General features: G+C 51.3%; 1 protein-coding gene across 7 annotated transcripts in view; it reads left to right on the forward strand.

Annotated features, from left to right (window-relative positions):
• The window catches only part of DMTN (dematin actin binding protein), a 30,867-nt gene extending 20,536 nt beyond the window's left edge, over positions 1-10,331 (forward strand). For 6 of the 7 annotated variants that reach the window (XR_010664583.1, XR_010664582.1, XR_010664581.1 and 3 more), the window contains 9 exons: positions 141-197; positions 438-590; positions 1,086-1,210; positions 2,086-2,191; positions 7,953-8,017; positions 8,174-8,222; positions 8,400-8,657; positions 8,932-9,012; positions 9,138-10,331. Coding sequence is in view for 1 of the 7 variants with exons in the window: in XM_065946615.1 (XP_065802687.1) it covers positions 141-197; positions 438-590; positions 1,086-1,210; positions 2,086-2,191; positions 7,953-8,017; positions 8,174-8,222; positions 8,400-8,407; positions 8,592-8,657; positions 8,932-9,012; positions 9,138-9,251 (824 nt within the window). In the remaining 6 variants the exon portion in view is untranslated. The remainder of the gene's footprint in view (positions 1-140; positions 198-437; positions 591-1,085; positions 1,211-2,085; positions 2,192-7,952; positions 8,018-8,173; positions 8,223-8,399; positions 8,658-8,931; positions 9,013-9,137) is intronic. The other variant, XM_065946615.1, reaches the window with a different exon arrangement.
• Positions 10,332-15,411: the final 5,080 nt, after the last annotated feature.

Genomic DNA, 15,411 nt, shown 5'->3' on the forward strand with positions numbered 1-15,411 from the left:
GCAGGCCCCCGAGAACTTTCTACCTCCTCCCAATCCATGTCTCCATTCCCTTCTCTGGTCCAGCCTTCCCGTCATCATCACTGTCATCCCTCCCCATCATCACCACCTCTTTCTCATCCACTGTTACTCCCTCTCCACAGAGACCACTCGCCCAGATTCCAATATCTACAAGAAGCCCCCCATCTACAAGCAGAGAGGTGAGGGTTCCCCTGACGGACCAGCACCCACTTTCCCGCCACCTGCTGGGTGGCTGCACTGAGGGTGGGAGGGCCATAGGAGCAGAGATGTTCTTGTGCTCTTCCTCATGTATTCCTGTTGTATCCACGATCTTACAGGTGTGAAGAGGGAGACGTGAGCGAGTGGGGAGCTGGGGTGGGGGGTGGCCTGCTGAGCGGGGTATGCCCTGGCTGACCTTGACCTTCCCCCGACCCCTGCAGAGTCCACGGGAGGCAGCCCTCAGAGCAAGCACCCCATTGAGGACCTCATCATCGAATCCTCCAAGTTCCCTGCAGCCCAGCCTCCCGACCCCAACCAGCCGGCCAAGATCGAAACGGACTACTGGCCGTGCCCCCCATCACTGGCTGTTGTGGGTAGGAGAGGCTGCTGGAGAGGGGAGAGGGAGGCCCAGACACTGCCTGGTAGGCCGGGCTGAAGCCCCCGGGACCCACCCCCACCCCCTGCATGAACCCTGCAGGCTCCTGCTCCCCCATCCCCAGCACTCCCATCCCTCTTGGTGTAAGGACCCTGCTTGCTAGTCATTCATTCACTTTCTGTTCATTTCTTTCACGGGGTTGATAGACCCGTGACAGGGTCTATCAATGTCTATGCTTGATAGACATTTGTCAAATTTCTACTGTGTCCCAGGCTCTGTGATGAGAGCTCTGCAAAGAGAAAGAGAAATGAGATGAGGTCTTGGTCCCCAGTGACTTTTAAGTCTTGTGAGCATGTGTGGCCTACCCAGCTTCACTGCAAGACTAGACAACACTGCTTTTATTTTAACGATTTGTAGTGCTCCCTTCAAGGTGCAGCCCTAGAGAGACGGGGTTGATTGACTGATGTGCCCGCTTCTGCCTGTGTTCCCCCAGAGACAGAATGGCGGAAGCGGAAGGCATCGAGGAGGGGGGCCGAGGAGGAGGAGGAGGACGACGACGACGACTCTGGGGAGGAGATGAAGGCACTCAGGGAGCGGCAGAGAGAAGAGCTCAGTAAGGTAGCGTCCGGAGGCCCCCGCCCGCCTCCGTGTGTCCTCCTGGGCTTCCTTCCGTCATGGTGGCTGGAGAGGAGCGAGGGGATCTGGGAACCCAAACCGGAAGCTCCCAGCCCTCTCAGAGCCGCGGAAGCCACAGGGCATCCTTCCGGTGTTTTCCATCCTGATCTGAGTGACTTTCTGTCTGAAGAGCATACTGGTCAGAACATGTGAGGAATTCCCCGTCTTTGCCAGGATGTCAGGCTATGCTTTGGAAGGGACACGGGGACTGCATGTCACCGTGGGGGCCGCCACCTGTGATTGGGACCAAAAGCACAGGAAAGGGCGGCGTGGACAGTGCCAGGCTTCCGCAGCCACAGTAGTTCCTGGGGCGAGGAGAGAGCAGTGAGCGGGCCGCTGGCCGCCAAGCGGAGAGGAGGGGCCCAGGGAGCCACAGAAAGGCCGCTGTTGGTGACATGGGCTTGTGCTCTGGGCACTGTGGCTGGGGTGCAGAGGGCCCTGGGGCAGAGTTAGCACCAAGCAGCTCTGCCTCCTTGCTCTCAAGGGTGACCAGACCCAGTGTGGCAGCGCTTCCCACAAGAAGGACAGGCTCCACGGGCTCTGGGCTACCAGCCAGCCCTTCAGGAATTCTGTCCCCGCTCCTGCCTGCGCTGCACCCAACTCCATACCTTTTGGAGATGAGAAACAAGTATCAGGACTTCCCTGGCAGTCCAGTGGTTAAGACTCCATGCTGCCAATGCAAGGAGCACGGGTTCGATCCTTGGTCAGTGAACTACGATCCCAGTTGCCATGCGATGCAGTCAAAAAATTAAAAACAAAAAAAGAAAGAAACAAGTACCGATGCTGCCTTGGATCCATCTTCCTTTCTCCTTCCCCAGGTTACTTCCAACTTGGGAAAGATGATCTTGAAAGAAGAGATGGAAAAGTCATTGCCTATCCGGAGGAAAACCCGCTCTCTGCCCGACCGGACACCCTTCCATACCTGTGAGTGTCACCGAGGGGGCTCAGAATCGCCTGGCTAGACCCTGAATCAAATACTCTGCTGAGTTTGTCACACGCCCAGCCCTGTGCTACTGTGGGTGTACGAGATGGAGAAGATTCCGGTGCTGGCTCAGGGTGCTCACACTCTCCTTAGGGCAAGAGCACCAGCGATGAAACAAAGTGAGATGACAAAAAGTGGCATCAGTTACAACAGAATTAGCTCACTTCATTTAATTCAACGAGCATTTATTGGGTGACTACCACATTCTTAGGGCTTCCCTAGTGGCTCAGAATGTAAAGAATCTGCTTGTAATACAGGAGACGCAGGAGATGCAGATTCTATCCCGGGGTTGGGAAGCTCCCCTGGAGAAAGGAGTGGCAACCCACTCTAGTATTCTTGCCTGGGAAGTCCCATAGACAGAGGAACCTTATGGACTACAGTTCACGGGGTCACAAAGCATCGGACACGACTGAGTGAGCAACTCACACTTCACCATGTTCTTGATCCCCGGGGATATAAAGAGTAAAACACTATAGTGCTGCCTTCTGGTAGCTTCAGGGCATGGGGAGAAGTAACATGGAACCTGGGTTTGAGCATAGCATGGCAGGTCCTGGCAGATGAGAGCTACATTTGGAGCGCTTTGAAAGGATGCTGACAGGGCCTGGCTTCCAGAGTTGGAGTCTTGCAGAACGAGACACAGTGAGTGGGGGAGAAGGGCAGTGAAGATCCCAGGGATGGTGTGGGAGCAAAGGCCAGGAGCAGCAGACATCCAGCCAGCGGAAAGGGCCTCTGGAAGTCTGGAATTCCAAAGCACATAGCCTGTGGTAGAGTGGCCAGGGCTTTGGTGCCATAGTGCTCATCACCAGGGCTGGTCTGGTCTTCCTTCCAACATGGAGGCTGGAGGGGAGGGGGACAGATCTGAGAACCCCAAACTGGAAGCTTGGGGCCTCTCACTGCCTGGCCTTGGAAGCCATCGGGCGTCCTTCCAGTGCCTTCTTCTGGTCAGAGCAGCTCATCAGGCCCCCCAGACACAAGGGAGAGGAAAGAGATTCTGCTTCTTGATGAAAGGAACTACCCAAGGGCACACAGGCTCAGAGATGATGTTGCAAACCATCTTTGGAGACAATCTGCCACCCTTTCCATTTGTCTTGGTAAAGGCTAAAGATATTCATAGGCCAGGGAAGAGGGAATGAGTTTGAGAATTATACAGACACAGTCTGTATAGTAATAACCTCGAACTTGAAATTTTTCAGTTTTACGATGGTGCGAAAGCAATGTACCCTCAGGAGAAGCTAACTGTGCGTCCAGTTTCGAGTGCTGATCTTTCCCAGGCTAGTGATGTGCAGTGTGATGCTCTCCTGACTTTTTTTTTTTTTTTGGCCACATTGTGTGGCAGAGGAGATCAAACCCGCACCCGCGCACTCAGGAAGCCTGTAATCTCAGCCACTGGACCACCAGGGGAGTCCCACGGTGCTTTCCTGAGATGCTCCCAGTCAGCCACACCATCAGGACAGGAAACCACCTGCACACATAACAACCACTCTGCACCCAGACAGCTGTTCTGTTTCTCACTTTGAGTAGGGTATGCAGTAGACTACACGAGAGGTCAACATTTTATTGTCAAACAGACTTTGTGTTAGAGGATTTTGCCCAGCAGTAGGCTCCTCTAAGTGGTATGAGCACATTGAAGGTTGACTGGGCTAAGCTCTGATGTTATTTATTTTATTATTAATGTATTTTTTTTAACGTTATTTATTTTATTTTTGACTGTGATGGGTCTTCATTGCCATGCAGGCTTTCTCTAGTTGCAGCAAGCTTGGGCTAATAATCTACTTGTGGTGGAAGGGCCTCTCGTTGCAGTGGCTTTTCTTATTGTGGAGCACAGGCTCTAGGGTGCATGGGCTTCAGTAGTTGTGGCACATGAGCTCAGTTGCCCCGTAGCATGTGGGAATCTTCCCAGACGATGGATCAAACTGGAATACCTTGCATTGCAAAGTGTATTCCTAACCACTGGACCACCAGTGACACCCTGTTAAATGCATTTTGACTTACGATGGTTTATGGGCTCGTGACTCCATCATAAGCCAAGGAAGATCTGTAGAGGAGTTGGAATCAACAGGACTGAGTGGCTGATTGGATTTGGGCAGTGAGGCAGAGATGAGTGGGGGTTTGCCTTGGGTTCCGGGTAATGACAAACCTGGGGCAGGTGTCAGGGGAAGACACTGGTTTGGCATATGTTGGGTCTTAAGTGCATGTAGATGGGATGCTGAGTTTGACTGAGTTGGAAGCTTGAGGGGTGAGTCAGGGCTCAGGTAGAATCTTAAGCTTATATGTTGTAGTGGGACCATGAGAAAAAATCCTATTGCGCAGAGAGAGAGGAGAGAAGGACAAGATACCGAGGGCTTAACAAGGTTCACCAAGGGCTTAAGGGCTTGAGGAGCACTTAACTATGGTCCCCTGGGAGCACTGGCTGGGAAGAAGTGGGGAAAGAGACCCAGTCTTAGGATGCAGGAGGCTGACCTTGAAAGGGTCTGGGGACTTGGACCTGGGAACAGGCCACATGAGAAATTGGGCAAAGAATTCGCCTGCAGTGTGGAAGACCCGGGTTTGATCCCTGGGTTGGGAAGATCCCCTGGAGAAGGAATGGCAGACCACTCCAGTATTCCTGCCTGGAGAATCCGCATGGACTGAGGAGCCTGGTGGGCTACAGTCCATGGGGTCGCAAAGAGTCAGACACGACTGAGCGACTTAGCCCACACTCAGGCTGAGCTCAGGGTGAGGCTCGGTGAGAGTGGCGAAGGTTCAGAACAGTTCCTGCTGGGAATGGGGGCTGGTTCGAGGGTTAGGGTCTGTAGTAATACTCATCCCCATGGGGTGGGCTTCCCTGATGGAGTCACACAGGGTAGTGCTTCCCATAGCCTGTGGGCTGAAGGGGAGCGCAAGGTTGATACAGATTAGAGGTTTTTTGTTTGTTTGTGTTTTAAAAAGAGGAGTTTTTTCTTCATATTAAATGTTTAAAATATTTATTTATTTGGCTGTGCTGGGTTTTAGCAGCATCAGGCAGGATCTTCGATTTTCATTGTGGCATGCAGGATCTTTAGTTGCAGCATGTGGGATCTAGTTCCCTGACCAGGGATCGAACTCAGGACCCCTGCATTTGGAGCATGAAGTCTTAGCCCCTGGGCCACCAGGGAAGTCCCAGGGTTATAGTTTTGTAAGGCAGGTGCTGAGGAACTAAGTGGCCAGATGAGCTGCTAAATGTGGATGGAAGTCTGAAAGTAAAAGTGTTAGTCGCTCAATTGTATCCGACTCTTTGTGACCCCATGCACTGTAGCCCACCAGGTTCCTCTGTCCATGGGATTATCTAGGCAAGAATACTGGAGTGGGTTGCCATTCCCTTCTATAGGGGATCTTCCCAACCCAGGGATCGAACCTGGGTCTCCTGCATTGCAGGCAGAGTCTTTACCGTCTGAGCCACCAGGGAAATTCAAAATACTCTAGGTTATATGCCCAGTCACAGGTTGAAGGTCAGGGGAAAGTGGGGGATACAGATGCTGGAGGCCCCATGAGTCTGACCCGCAGATGTGCCAGGAATGTGGCTGATGGAAAACTTCAAACAAAGAAGGGCACTGTGACCGCAAAGTGGGATACCCAGGCTTCAGTGTCAGGGTGAGGCCGCTGTGGGCAACAGGACCCAGGAACTGACCACTGGAAGGGGTTGCCTGCTGTGGGGCAGAGGTGACGGTCACTGGGCTGGGGGACTCAAGGAACTGTGAAGGCTCATATATGGCTGGGCCACCCACCTGGTCATCGAACTGATGTTTCAGCCGGATGATATTTCAGTGTGGGTGGGAAGAGTTATGGTAGCCCTTTTTAGAGAACGTAGAATAAATAGTTAAGGCCTGAAGAATGAGGCAGAAAGAGAGAGATGCCCCGGAGGTTGGATTCAGCCCTCATGCTCCACCAGGATTAACTAGTCAGGCAAAATTAGCTCTTTAATGTGCATTTGGCCTTGCAGAGTTGAGTAGCGAAACGCCTGCCTCAGCATCATTGTTGGCATCTCTGAACTTGTACGGGACCAATGGTCATATGATAATAGTAGGTTACTAGCATAGCTGATCAGCCTTGACAATTGCAGAATTATGAACAAGCTTGTCATTCTGATTTAATGGTGACATTGAAAGTAATGGTCTCTTTCAAACATAAATAACCTATCTAGACATAATTAGGAGTGAAAATCTTATAGTTGAAATTCTGCTAGTCCATTGAGGGAGAAGTGCATACTTATTATCACAAAAGCAAAGTACTTCAGTAATGAATGAAGGACTTCTCTGGTGGTCCCGTGGCTAGGACTCCACACTCCCAATGTAGGGGCCCCAGGTTCAATCCCTGGTCAGGGAACTAGATCCTACAGGCCATAACTAAAGCCTGGCACAGCTAAATAAATAAATAGTATTTAAAAATAATTAATGAGGGTTGTGAAAACAGACAATTCTCTATATAAAAGTAAGAAGTATCAAGAGGAAAAAAACAAGGTTCCCCTAAATGCATTTTATTCTCACAAATTTCCAAATAACATATCTTATAAGAATGTTTGACGAAAGCAATTATTCCTCACAATTTTGAGTCTATCCAGGCTAAACTTTCACGCACAAAGAAAATGCTGGTCAAAACAATTGCTATAAAATTCCAGCAGTGTCTAGCCTCTGAAGATGAAGGAATTTTGAGATTAGCCCAAACAAAGAAGCTTTCTAGCAAACCTGTTACTGAAAACCAATTTTCCTGAATTATAAGCTGTAGTTCTTGAAAGCTTAGTGGTATTGAAAGTGAAAGTGCAAGTTGCTCAGTCAAGTCCGACTCCTTGCGACCCCATGGGCTCTAGCCTGCCAGGCTCCTCTGTCCATAGCATCTTCCAGGCAAGAATACTGAAGTGGGTAGCCATTCCCTTCTTTAGGGCATCTTCCCAACCCAGGGATCAAACCCAGGTCTCCCGCATTGCAGGCGGATTCTTTACCATTTGAGCCACCAGGGAAGCCCTTAGTGATATTATTAGATGTCTAATTGCAAGTAACATCTGCTCTGGGAATGTCAAGTCTAAGCGACTGCGGTGCCATCTAGCAGCTGACAGTGCTGGGAGAATGACTGCTTCTGTTTCATGACATCAGGCATTTGAAATTTGATTACTAACATTGCTAAACATAAAACTGTAATAATTCAATTCTTTTGACTTATTTTAGACTTATTTTTGTATCTCAGAGGTTCATTGTATGATGGTGAGCCTGATCACCTGGGGCTTCCCAGGTGGCGCTAGTGGTAAAGAACCTGTCTGCCAAGGCAGGAGACGAGAGATGTGGGTTTGATCCCTGAATCGGGAAGATCTCCTGGAGAAGGGAGTGGGAATCCATTCCAGTATTCTTGCCTGGAGAATCCCATGGACAGAGGAGCCTGGCAGGCTACGGTTCACAGGGTCGCAAAGAGTCAGACATGACTTAGCTCATCATTTGACTCTGAATTTGAACACTTGAGCCTTTGGCCTAACTGTCTATTTTGCGCACATCCATTAAAGAGAGGGGAGGCATTAGGGACAGTTCAGAACTGCAGCATGATGTCACCTGCTGCAGGTAAGAGGCAAGAGCTGGAAACCAAAAGAGGCCCACCGGGTTCCCCCAAGTCCCCTCTCCATGGCCCTGCCCCTGGTAGGGGAGGCCGAGGAATGACTCTCAGGCCAAAGGGACTGAATCAGGGCCTCCTGCTCTCTTCCAGCCTTGCACGCAGGAACGTCTAAATCTTCTTCCCTCCCCGCCTATGGCAGGACCACCCTGAGCCGGGTAAGGTCCCAGCACCGGACGCACAGATTGCTGGGTAGAGTGGGCATGTGGGGCCCGTGAGGGACGGGGTACTCGGGCACGCGGGCAGCGGGCAGGGGTGGAGGGGAACGATGCAGTACACTCCCATCTCCTCTGATCCCTTTGTGTTCTGTCCAGCTCCAGTCTACAGACTTCACCCCATCTGGGAGCGAGGCTGAAAGCCCAGGTGAGAGACAGGGCTGACTTGATGCTGGGTAAGGGGCTTGATCCAGCCCCAGGGGCAGCCGGTGCGTGCGATGTGGGCAGGGCTCTGCGGCCGGAGGTGGGGAGGCTGAACTGGCAGGTTGGAGGCCTGCTGACCTCAGAGCCACCTCTGAACAATAACGACTCTTCTCTCCCGCAGGCCTGCAGGTGAGTGCCCTCCGGAGGGGAACATGTGGACCACGGAAGCCACGGATGGATGGGGAGACTGGCAGTGCTGGGGGAGGGGGTTGCGGGGCCACGGAGTCAGCTGGTGAGGCCGCAAGAAGCACACGGAAAGGCTGGGGAGGTCTCCTTGCCGCACTGTGGCTCACTGCGGCTTTGGTCTCCCCAGAATGGAGAGGGCCAGAGGGGGAGGATGGACCGGGGGAACTCCCTGCCCTGTGTGCTGGAGCAGAAGGTGAGGGGCAGGGGCAGAGGCAGGGGGTGGCGGGCAGGGGACAGAACCGGCTCTAGCGGGGGAGGGCCAGCTGGGGGAGAAGCCAGAGGAGTGAATGCACTGAGGGGTCCTCCGGGCTGACGTTGGGAGGGGCAGAACGGAAACTGAATGGCAAGGTGGCATGAGCCCCCACAGCCCCTGCAGGCTGATAAGGGGGCCTGGGGAATGGCAGGGGTAAGGCTGACAGGCACCTCTAGGAGCCTAATACTGGCCCCCTCTCCTCCCCCACCCCCAGATCTATCCTTATGAAATGCTGGTGGTGACCAATAGGGGGCGAACCAAGTTGCCTCCAGGTGTGGATCGGATGAGGCTGGAGGTATGCAGGGACCACGTGCAGGGTTGGGGAGGGGCTTCCTGCGGGGGAGGACCACATCCTGGTCACTCAGCCCAGGCCCACCTGTGCCTCCTCCCCCTAAACTGCCACCGTGTGTCCCCTCACAGAGGCACCTGTCAGCGGAAGACTTCTCTAGGGTCTTCTCCATGTCTCCTGAAGAGTTTGGCAAGCTGGCTCTGTGGAAGCGGAACGAACTCAAGAAAAAGGCCTCTCTCTTCTGATGAATGGCCCCCACCCGCTCCGTGACTGACCCTCACCCCTGCTGCTTCAGGACCCTGGAGCTGGGGTCCCAAGACCCCAGAGCATCATCTCTTGGTGGGGGGAGGAGGGAGGTGGTGCAGGGTTGGGGTTGGCTCCATCACCCAAGTTGAGGGGGAGCAAGACCTCTGCTGTATTGGGGTTGTGGGGTGTGGACTTTCTTTCCCATGATGAGCTGGGATGGGAGAGGGGGGCCTCCTTCCCTCATCCCTGGTCCTCACAGTACAGGGCAAGCCCAGTGTGGACCCCAGCACACACAGAGTTAATGTTTGCATCCTCTTCCTGCCCCACCCCCACATGAATGTCCCCAGAAGAGAGTGATGAGAAATGAACTCGGCACTTAGTGGTCAGGCCTGTCTGCTGGGTGGTGAGATCTCTTGGGCCTGAGGAGCTCCCATGAGGGTGGGGAGCAGCCAGGTAGGCAGAGAGCACCCCAGGACCCTGTGTGTACCCAAGCACTCCTCTGCAACTCACCTGGGACAGGTTCCCCTGCACCTGGGCCTCCCGCCTCTCAGCTTTCAGCAGGGAAGCCACCTGGTCCTCCAGCTCGCGCCCTGCCCTGCCCTGCCCTTGCGACCCCCAAGCTTCAAAGCCTCTTGCTCTAGCCCCATGGCTTCCCCAGAAGCCTGGGGCGTAGAGCGGAGATGTCGCCTATACAGACCCCCAGCCCACCATCAGCCTGCAGGCGGGGTTGGCTAGAATGCTGCCTTCTAGCATCCAGGTCTTGGGCAGAACCCATCTCCTTGGATGGGATCAGGAGCCAGGCTGAGAGTCCTGGCCACCGGTTCCGCCCATGCCCGTGCACCCCCCACCACGCTCTCTAAAGAATGTAATTTATTGGGGCACCCCCAGCTGCTTTCCTCACCTTACTCTCCGCCCTACCCTAATCACGCTCCCAGCTTTTCTTCTCTCCAAATACACATGTGTATATAATTATATATATATTTTTGCTCGGGTCTGGGTTTTGTTCCTGCCCAGACCCTGAGATCCCTTTCTGCCGTGTGTGTGTGTGTGTGTGTGTGTGTGTGTGATCATGCTGGGGGAGGGGGACTCTGCTTGAAAGAAATTAAAAGGTTGCATTGGGGCCCCAAATCTCTTTGTTCTTTATGAGCTTCCAGATCGGGGTAGGAGAGACAAGTGATGCCAGGCTGAGAAAAGTCATGGAGCAAGGGTTCAAATGGGGGGAGGGGGGAGGCAGAGTTGGAGGAGGGAGAGAGATGGCGCACATACTACCCGCCCCCTCCTGCCCCAGGAAAGCCGGGGCAGGCTGGCAGTTCCTGTCTGCCTCCTCTCCTTCAGGGACTGAGCGATGGTGGCATGGACAAGGGGACAGAAAGCCACACTCTGGAGGGTGATGTAGAGCCAGCTGGGGAAAAAGGCTCTGTCCTCTACTGAAGCCCTAAGTGTAGCCTTTGGCAGTCAAGTTCATCAATAGTCAACATGGTTGTACCCTTCCGGGCCTGTGATACCCACAGTTTAATGGGGAGGCTAAACACCCAGGAAAGGTCAACAGTGTGTGAGTGGACAGTGAGCTGATTGTCAAGGGTCAGGAGGGAAAAACGGGGGGTTGTTGTGTTTAGTTGTGTCCAGCTCTTTACGGCTCCATGGACTGTAGCCCGCTAGGCTCTTCTGTCCATGGGATTCTCCAGGCAAGAATACTGGAGTGGGTTGCCATTTCCTTCTCCAGGGGATCTTCTCAACCCAGGAACTGAACCCACAACTCTTGCATCTCCTACACTGGCAGGCGGATTCTTTACCACTAGCACCAGCTGGAAAGCTGGGTGAAGAAGTGATGGGTGAAATCTAGCAGGAACAAGGATCAAGCCGAGGCTGAAGGAGCAGGGGTCACTTGGTTGACTTGGCAGGACTGCCCACAGCAACTGGGCAGGGAACAGGCCAGCTTGAGTGGGTGGAGGGGGTGAAGACTGCACTGGAAGATCAGAAAAAGGACTTTGGCTGTGGGTGCTGGTGGGGGTGGGCCCGGATCATCCTGCAGGATCAGAACCTGGGTTTGGGCACCTGAAGAGGTATGCAGTCTAGAGGACCCAGTGAGTTGGAGGAGGGCCCGAGTGTGAACCCAAGACTGTACTTGATACCTGAATAAACTCTCCTGCCCCCCTGAGTTTCTAGGCCCTTCAGCTGAAAAAAATCAAAGAGGATAACAGTCGCTCAAATGGGAATGATTACTTCTTTTTTTTTAACTTTTATTTTGTAGAGTATTTTTTTATATTTATTTCTTTTCAGCTGCACCATGTGGCATCAAGATCTTGGTTCCCAGACCAGGATGGCCAGGGATCAAACCCCAGCCCCCTGCACTGGGGATGTGGAGTTTTAATCACTAGACTGCCAGGGAAGTCCCTGAGTGATTCCTTTAAATGGCAGGGGTTCTGTGACATCCAAAACGTTGTTTGATCCTCTTAACAAACTCGTGAGGTCAACAACACACACAGGTTGTTTTCATCCTTTTCCAGAATGAGAAAATTTTGGAATAGAGACATTTCACATGAAGTTTTCGCTAGAGACTACAAGCAACCAATGAATGCAGACTGGAGACACACATCCCAGTTTCTTCACCACTAAGCTGGGACTTTCCCAGTACAGACAGTTGTCTCTCCAGGGGCAGCAGGGAGAGGAATGGGTATTTAGTGAATGTCTGGAAGGCTTACCATGTTCTAGCATAATGGACAGGAGCTCCCAGGATGCTTTGCACTAAGGGATGGGAGGAATGTTTGATCCAAGGATACTCTGGGAAATGTTTACAGTAGGGGCTCAACTGGATGTGAGGTCCTAAAGGATTTGAAGTTCCCGAGGAATTTAGAGCAGCTCAAAGTGGAGCGTATGAGCTCAGACCCTCAGTCATTTCCAACTCTCTGCAACCCCATGGACTATAGCCCGCCAGGCTCTTCCGTAGATGGGATTCTCCAGGCAAGAATACCGGAGTGTGGTGCCATGCCCTCTTCCAAGGGATCTTTCCGACCCAGGGATTGAACCCAAGTCTCTCATACCTCTGCTTTGGCAGGCTGATTCTTTACCACCAGCACCATCTGGGAAGCCCTCAAAATAGAGATCTATCCTAAAATAAAACCTTGGTGATTATATAGTCCAGTGGTTTCCAAACCTTTTTAGTAGCTAGTCTTTTTTTTCTTTAATTAGATCTTACTATTTGTAATTAGGATACATTTATAAGTGAATTTTATAGTCAATTATTATGAAATCAATGAGAATAAGGAAGCTATTTGATGGGTATAAAATTTTTAAGCCAGGGATTATACATGACCACTGCCCTTTCGACCTAAATTACTCTTGTTTTTGGTTGCAAAATATCAACAAAATCCTGATTCACATAGATTCAGATAAGGAGCTCAGTCATGTTCAATTCGTTTGTGACCCTGTGGACTATAGTCTGCCAGCTTCCTCTGTCCATGGGATTTCCCAGGCAAGAATACTGGAGTGGGTTGCCATTTCCTTCTCCAGTTTACATAGATAAGTAGTTACAAAATTTCGGTGGTTTAAAAATTCACACAAGAGACTTCCCTGGTGGTCCAGTGGTTAAGAATCTGCCTTGCTATACAGGGGACTCCTAGTTGGGGAACTAAGATCACACATGCCCCAGGTGACTAAGCCTGTGTACCCCAGTGAAAGATCCCATATGACACAAGGAATATCCATCATGCTACAACCAAGACCCAATACAGAGAAATAAATACATATTTTAAAATAATGACACGCACAAATGTGAACAGCCACATTCCTAGTGTTGAGAGATAGCAGCTAAGTCCCGTCTCTTTGAATCTGGGCTTAGTCACTTGCTCTTTGAAGCTGTTTCTTCTGCAACAGCCTTCTACCTTCATTTACATCGACAGGAGGGGAGGTTTATTCAAACCTCTTCTCAGTAAGGTAAACTGGCAGCAGAATTTAGCTGCATCAGTAGGCTCTAGCACATACACAAGTGTGTCCACTGACTTTTATTAGGGCTTTTAAAATAAAATTTTTAAAGTTAAACCAAATAAAATATCATGAAGTTCTTATACACTTCCCCTATATCCTACATTTCCTTGAAATATCTTGAAGGAAAAAAAAGTGGATTTAATCTATCCAGCCTGCTTCCTTTACCTACGAAGAAGGAGACCCAGAGAACAGTGTTGGACTACACTCTAGATTGCTTCTGTTTTTTTTTTTTAATTCACTTATTTTGGTGGGATCCAAATACTAGCTCAGCCCGGGCTTGGCCGAACTCTGGCCTCTGCCTTGCAGTGCAGGCTTTTCTCTAGTTGTGGTGAGGGGAGGCTACTCTAGTTACAATGTGCGGGCTTCTCGCTCCAGTGGCTTCTCTTGTAGCTGCAGAGCTCAGGTTCTGGGGTGCACAGCTGCAGCAGTATCATTCCCGGGCTCTAGAGCTCAGGTTCTGGGGTTCACGGCTGCAGTAGTATCGTTCCCGGGCTCTGGACCACAGGCTCGGTAGTCATGGTGCACAGTCTTAGTTACTCTGACATACGTGGTATCTTCCTGGACCAGGGATTGAACCCTGGCCCAAAAATGCTAAAGATGATCTTATTTGCAAAGCAGAAATAGAGACACAGAGAACAAATGTATGGATACCAAGGGGGGAAAATGGGGGTGGATGAATTGGGAGGTTGTGACAACATCTATACGATGCTATGTATGGAACAGACAACTAGTGAGAACCTACTCTATTTAGCACATAGAACTCTACTCAGTGCTCTGTGGGGACCCAAATGGGAAGGAATTCCAAAAAAGGACACTCCAAAAATGTCTCATGTATTGTTGTTGTTCTTCAGTTGCCAAGTTGTGTCCGACTCTTCGTGACCCCAAGGACTGCAACACGCCAGGCTTCCCTGTCCCTCACCATCTCCCAGAGCTTGCCCAAGTTCATGTCCATTGAATTGGTGATGCCATCCAACCATCTCATTCTCTCTTGCATTGGGAAGCGGATTCTTTACCAATGAGCCACTAGGGAAGCCCTAGATTGCTTCTTAATACAATTGCTTCTTAACACAATACAGGCTTGTTTCTTGTCTTTGTTCTTACATTTTATACTTTTTAGCTTAAAGAGCCTGCTCTCATTTCCCATAGGCTTCTCACCAGGGACCAATTGTAGGTGAACTGTTTGAAACATCTATTTTCCCCAAGCAGCTGCCGGAGAACTGAGATCCAAATACTAGCGCATCCTGGACTCAGCGGAACCTCGGCCTCCCCGACTTAGTCTGGACTTCAGGCTCCACTCCATGGCACACAGCCACCTCTGGGCAGGTGCTGCCTCTGGGGTTTCAGTCCCACTGGTGAATGGGGCCCCCAGGGCAGGGCTGGAACAGTGAAGCCCCAGAACCCCACAGCTCCAGGTCCTCCAGATCTGTGATGCGGGCTACCCAATTCCTTCGCAGAACCCCTGGTGCCTTACCCTCTCATCAGATGGTGTCAGGGGTCAGCAGGAATACATTTTGAACAGACATCAGCCCTGCAGTCGTGAAGAATATCTTTCCATTCTGGGGAGGTGGAGGGGTGAGGTGGGGAATGGGCTTTGACCTGGCAGAGCTGGCTGCTAGAAAGCTTCCTTCTTAAGGGCCCAGCTTTGGACATTATGGGAAAGTCTGCTCCTGTTGAAGGTTCTGCCTCTGTGACTCCGGGGTGTACTCTTCCAGTGTGGCCCCCACACAGGAGACCCACCATCTGTATCTTTCCTTGGTGTGTCTACAAGGGCAAAATGGGGCCAGTGTGACTTCCTTGGCAGGAACTATGGATCAGCACTGTAGCCACTTAAAGTAACAAGCAACAATGAAATTAATTTTTATAATATACTTTGGTTAACTCAATTTACCTAACTGATTGCATTTGAACTTGCAATCAACCTAAAACATCATTGTGTGTGTGTGTGTACCAAGTCACTTCAGTTGTGTCCGAATTTTTGCGACCCTATGAACTAACTGTAGCCCTCCAGGTTCCTCTGTCCATGGGATTCTCCAGGCAAGAATACTGGAGTGGGTTGCCATGCCCTCCTCCAGGGGATCTTCCCCACCCAGGGATAGAACCTGTGCCTCGTATGTCTCCTATATTGGCAAGCAGGTTCTTTACCACTAGTACCACCCGGGAAGCCCAAAATATCCT

The sequence above is a fragment of the Muntiacus reevesi genome, chromosome 10 (genome assembly GCF_963930625.1).
Source record: "Muntiacus reevesi chromosome 10, mMunRee1.1, whole genome shotgun sequence".
NCBI lineage: Eukaryota > Metazoa > Chordata > Mammalia > Artiodactyla > Cervidae > Muntiacus > Muntiacus reevesi.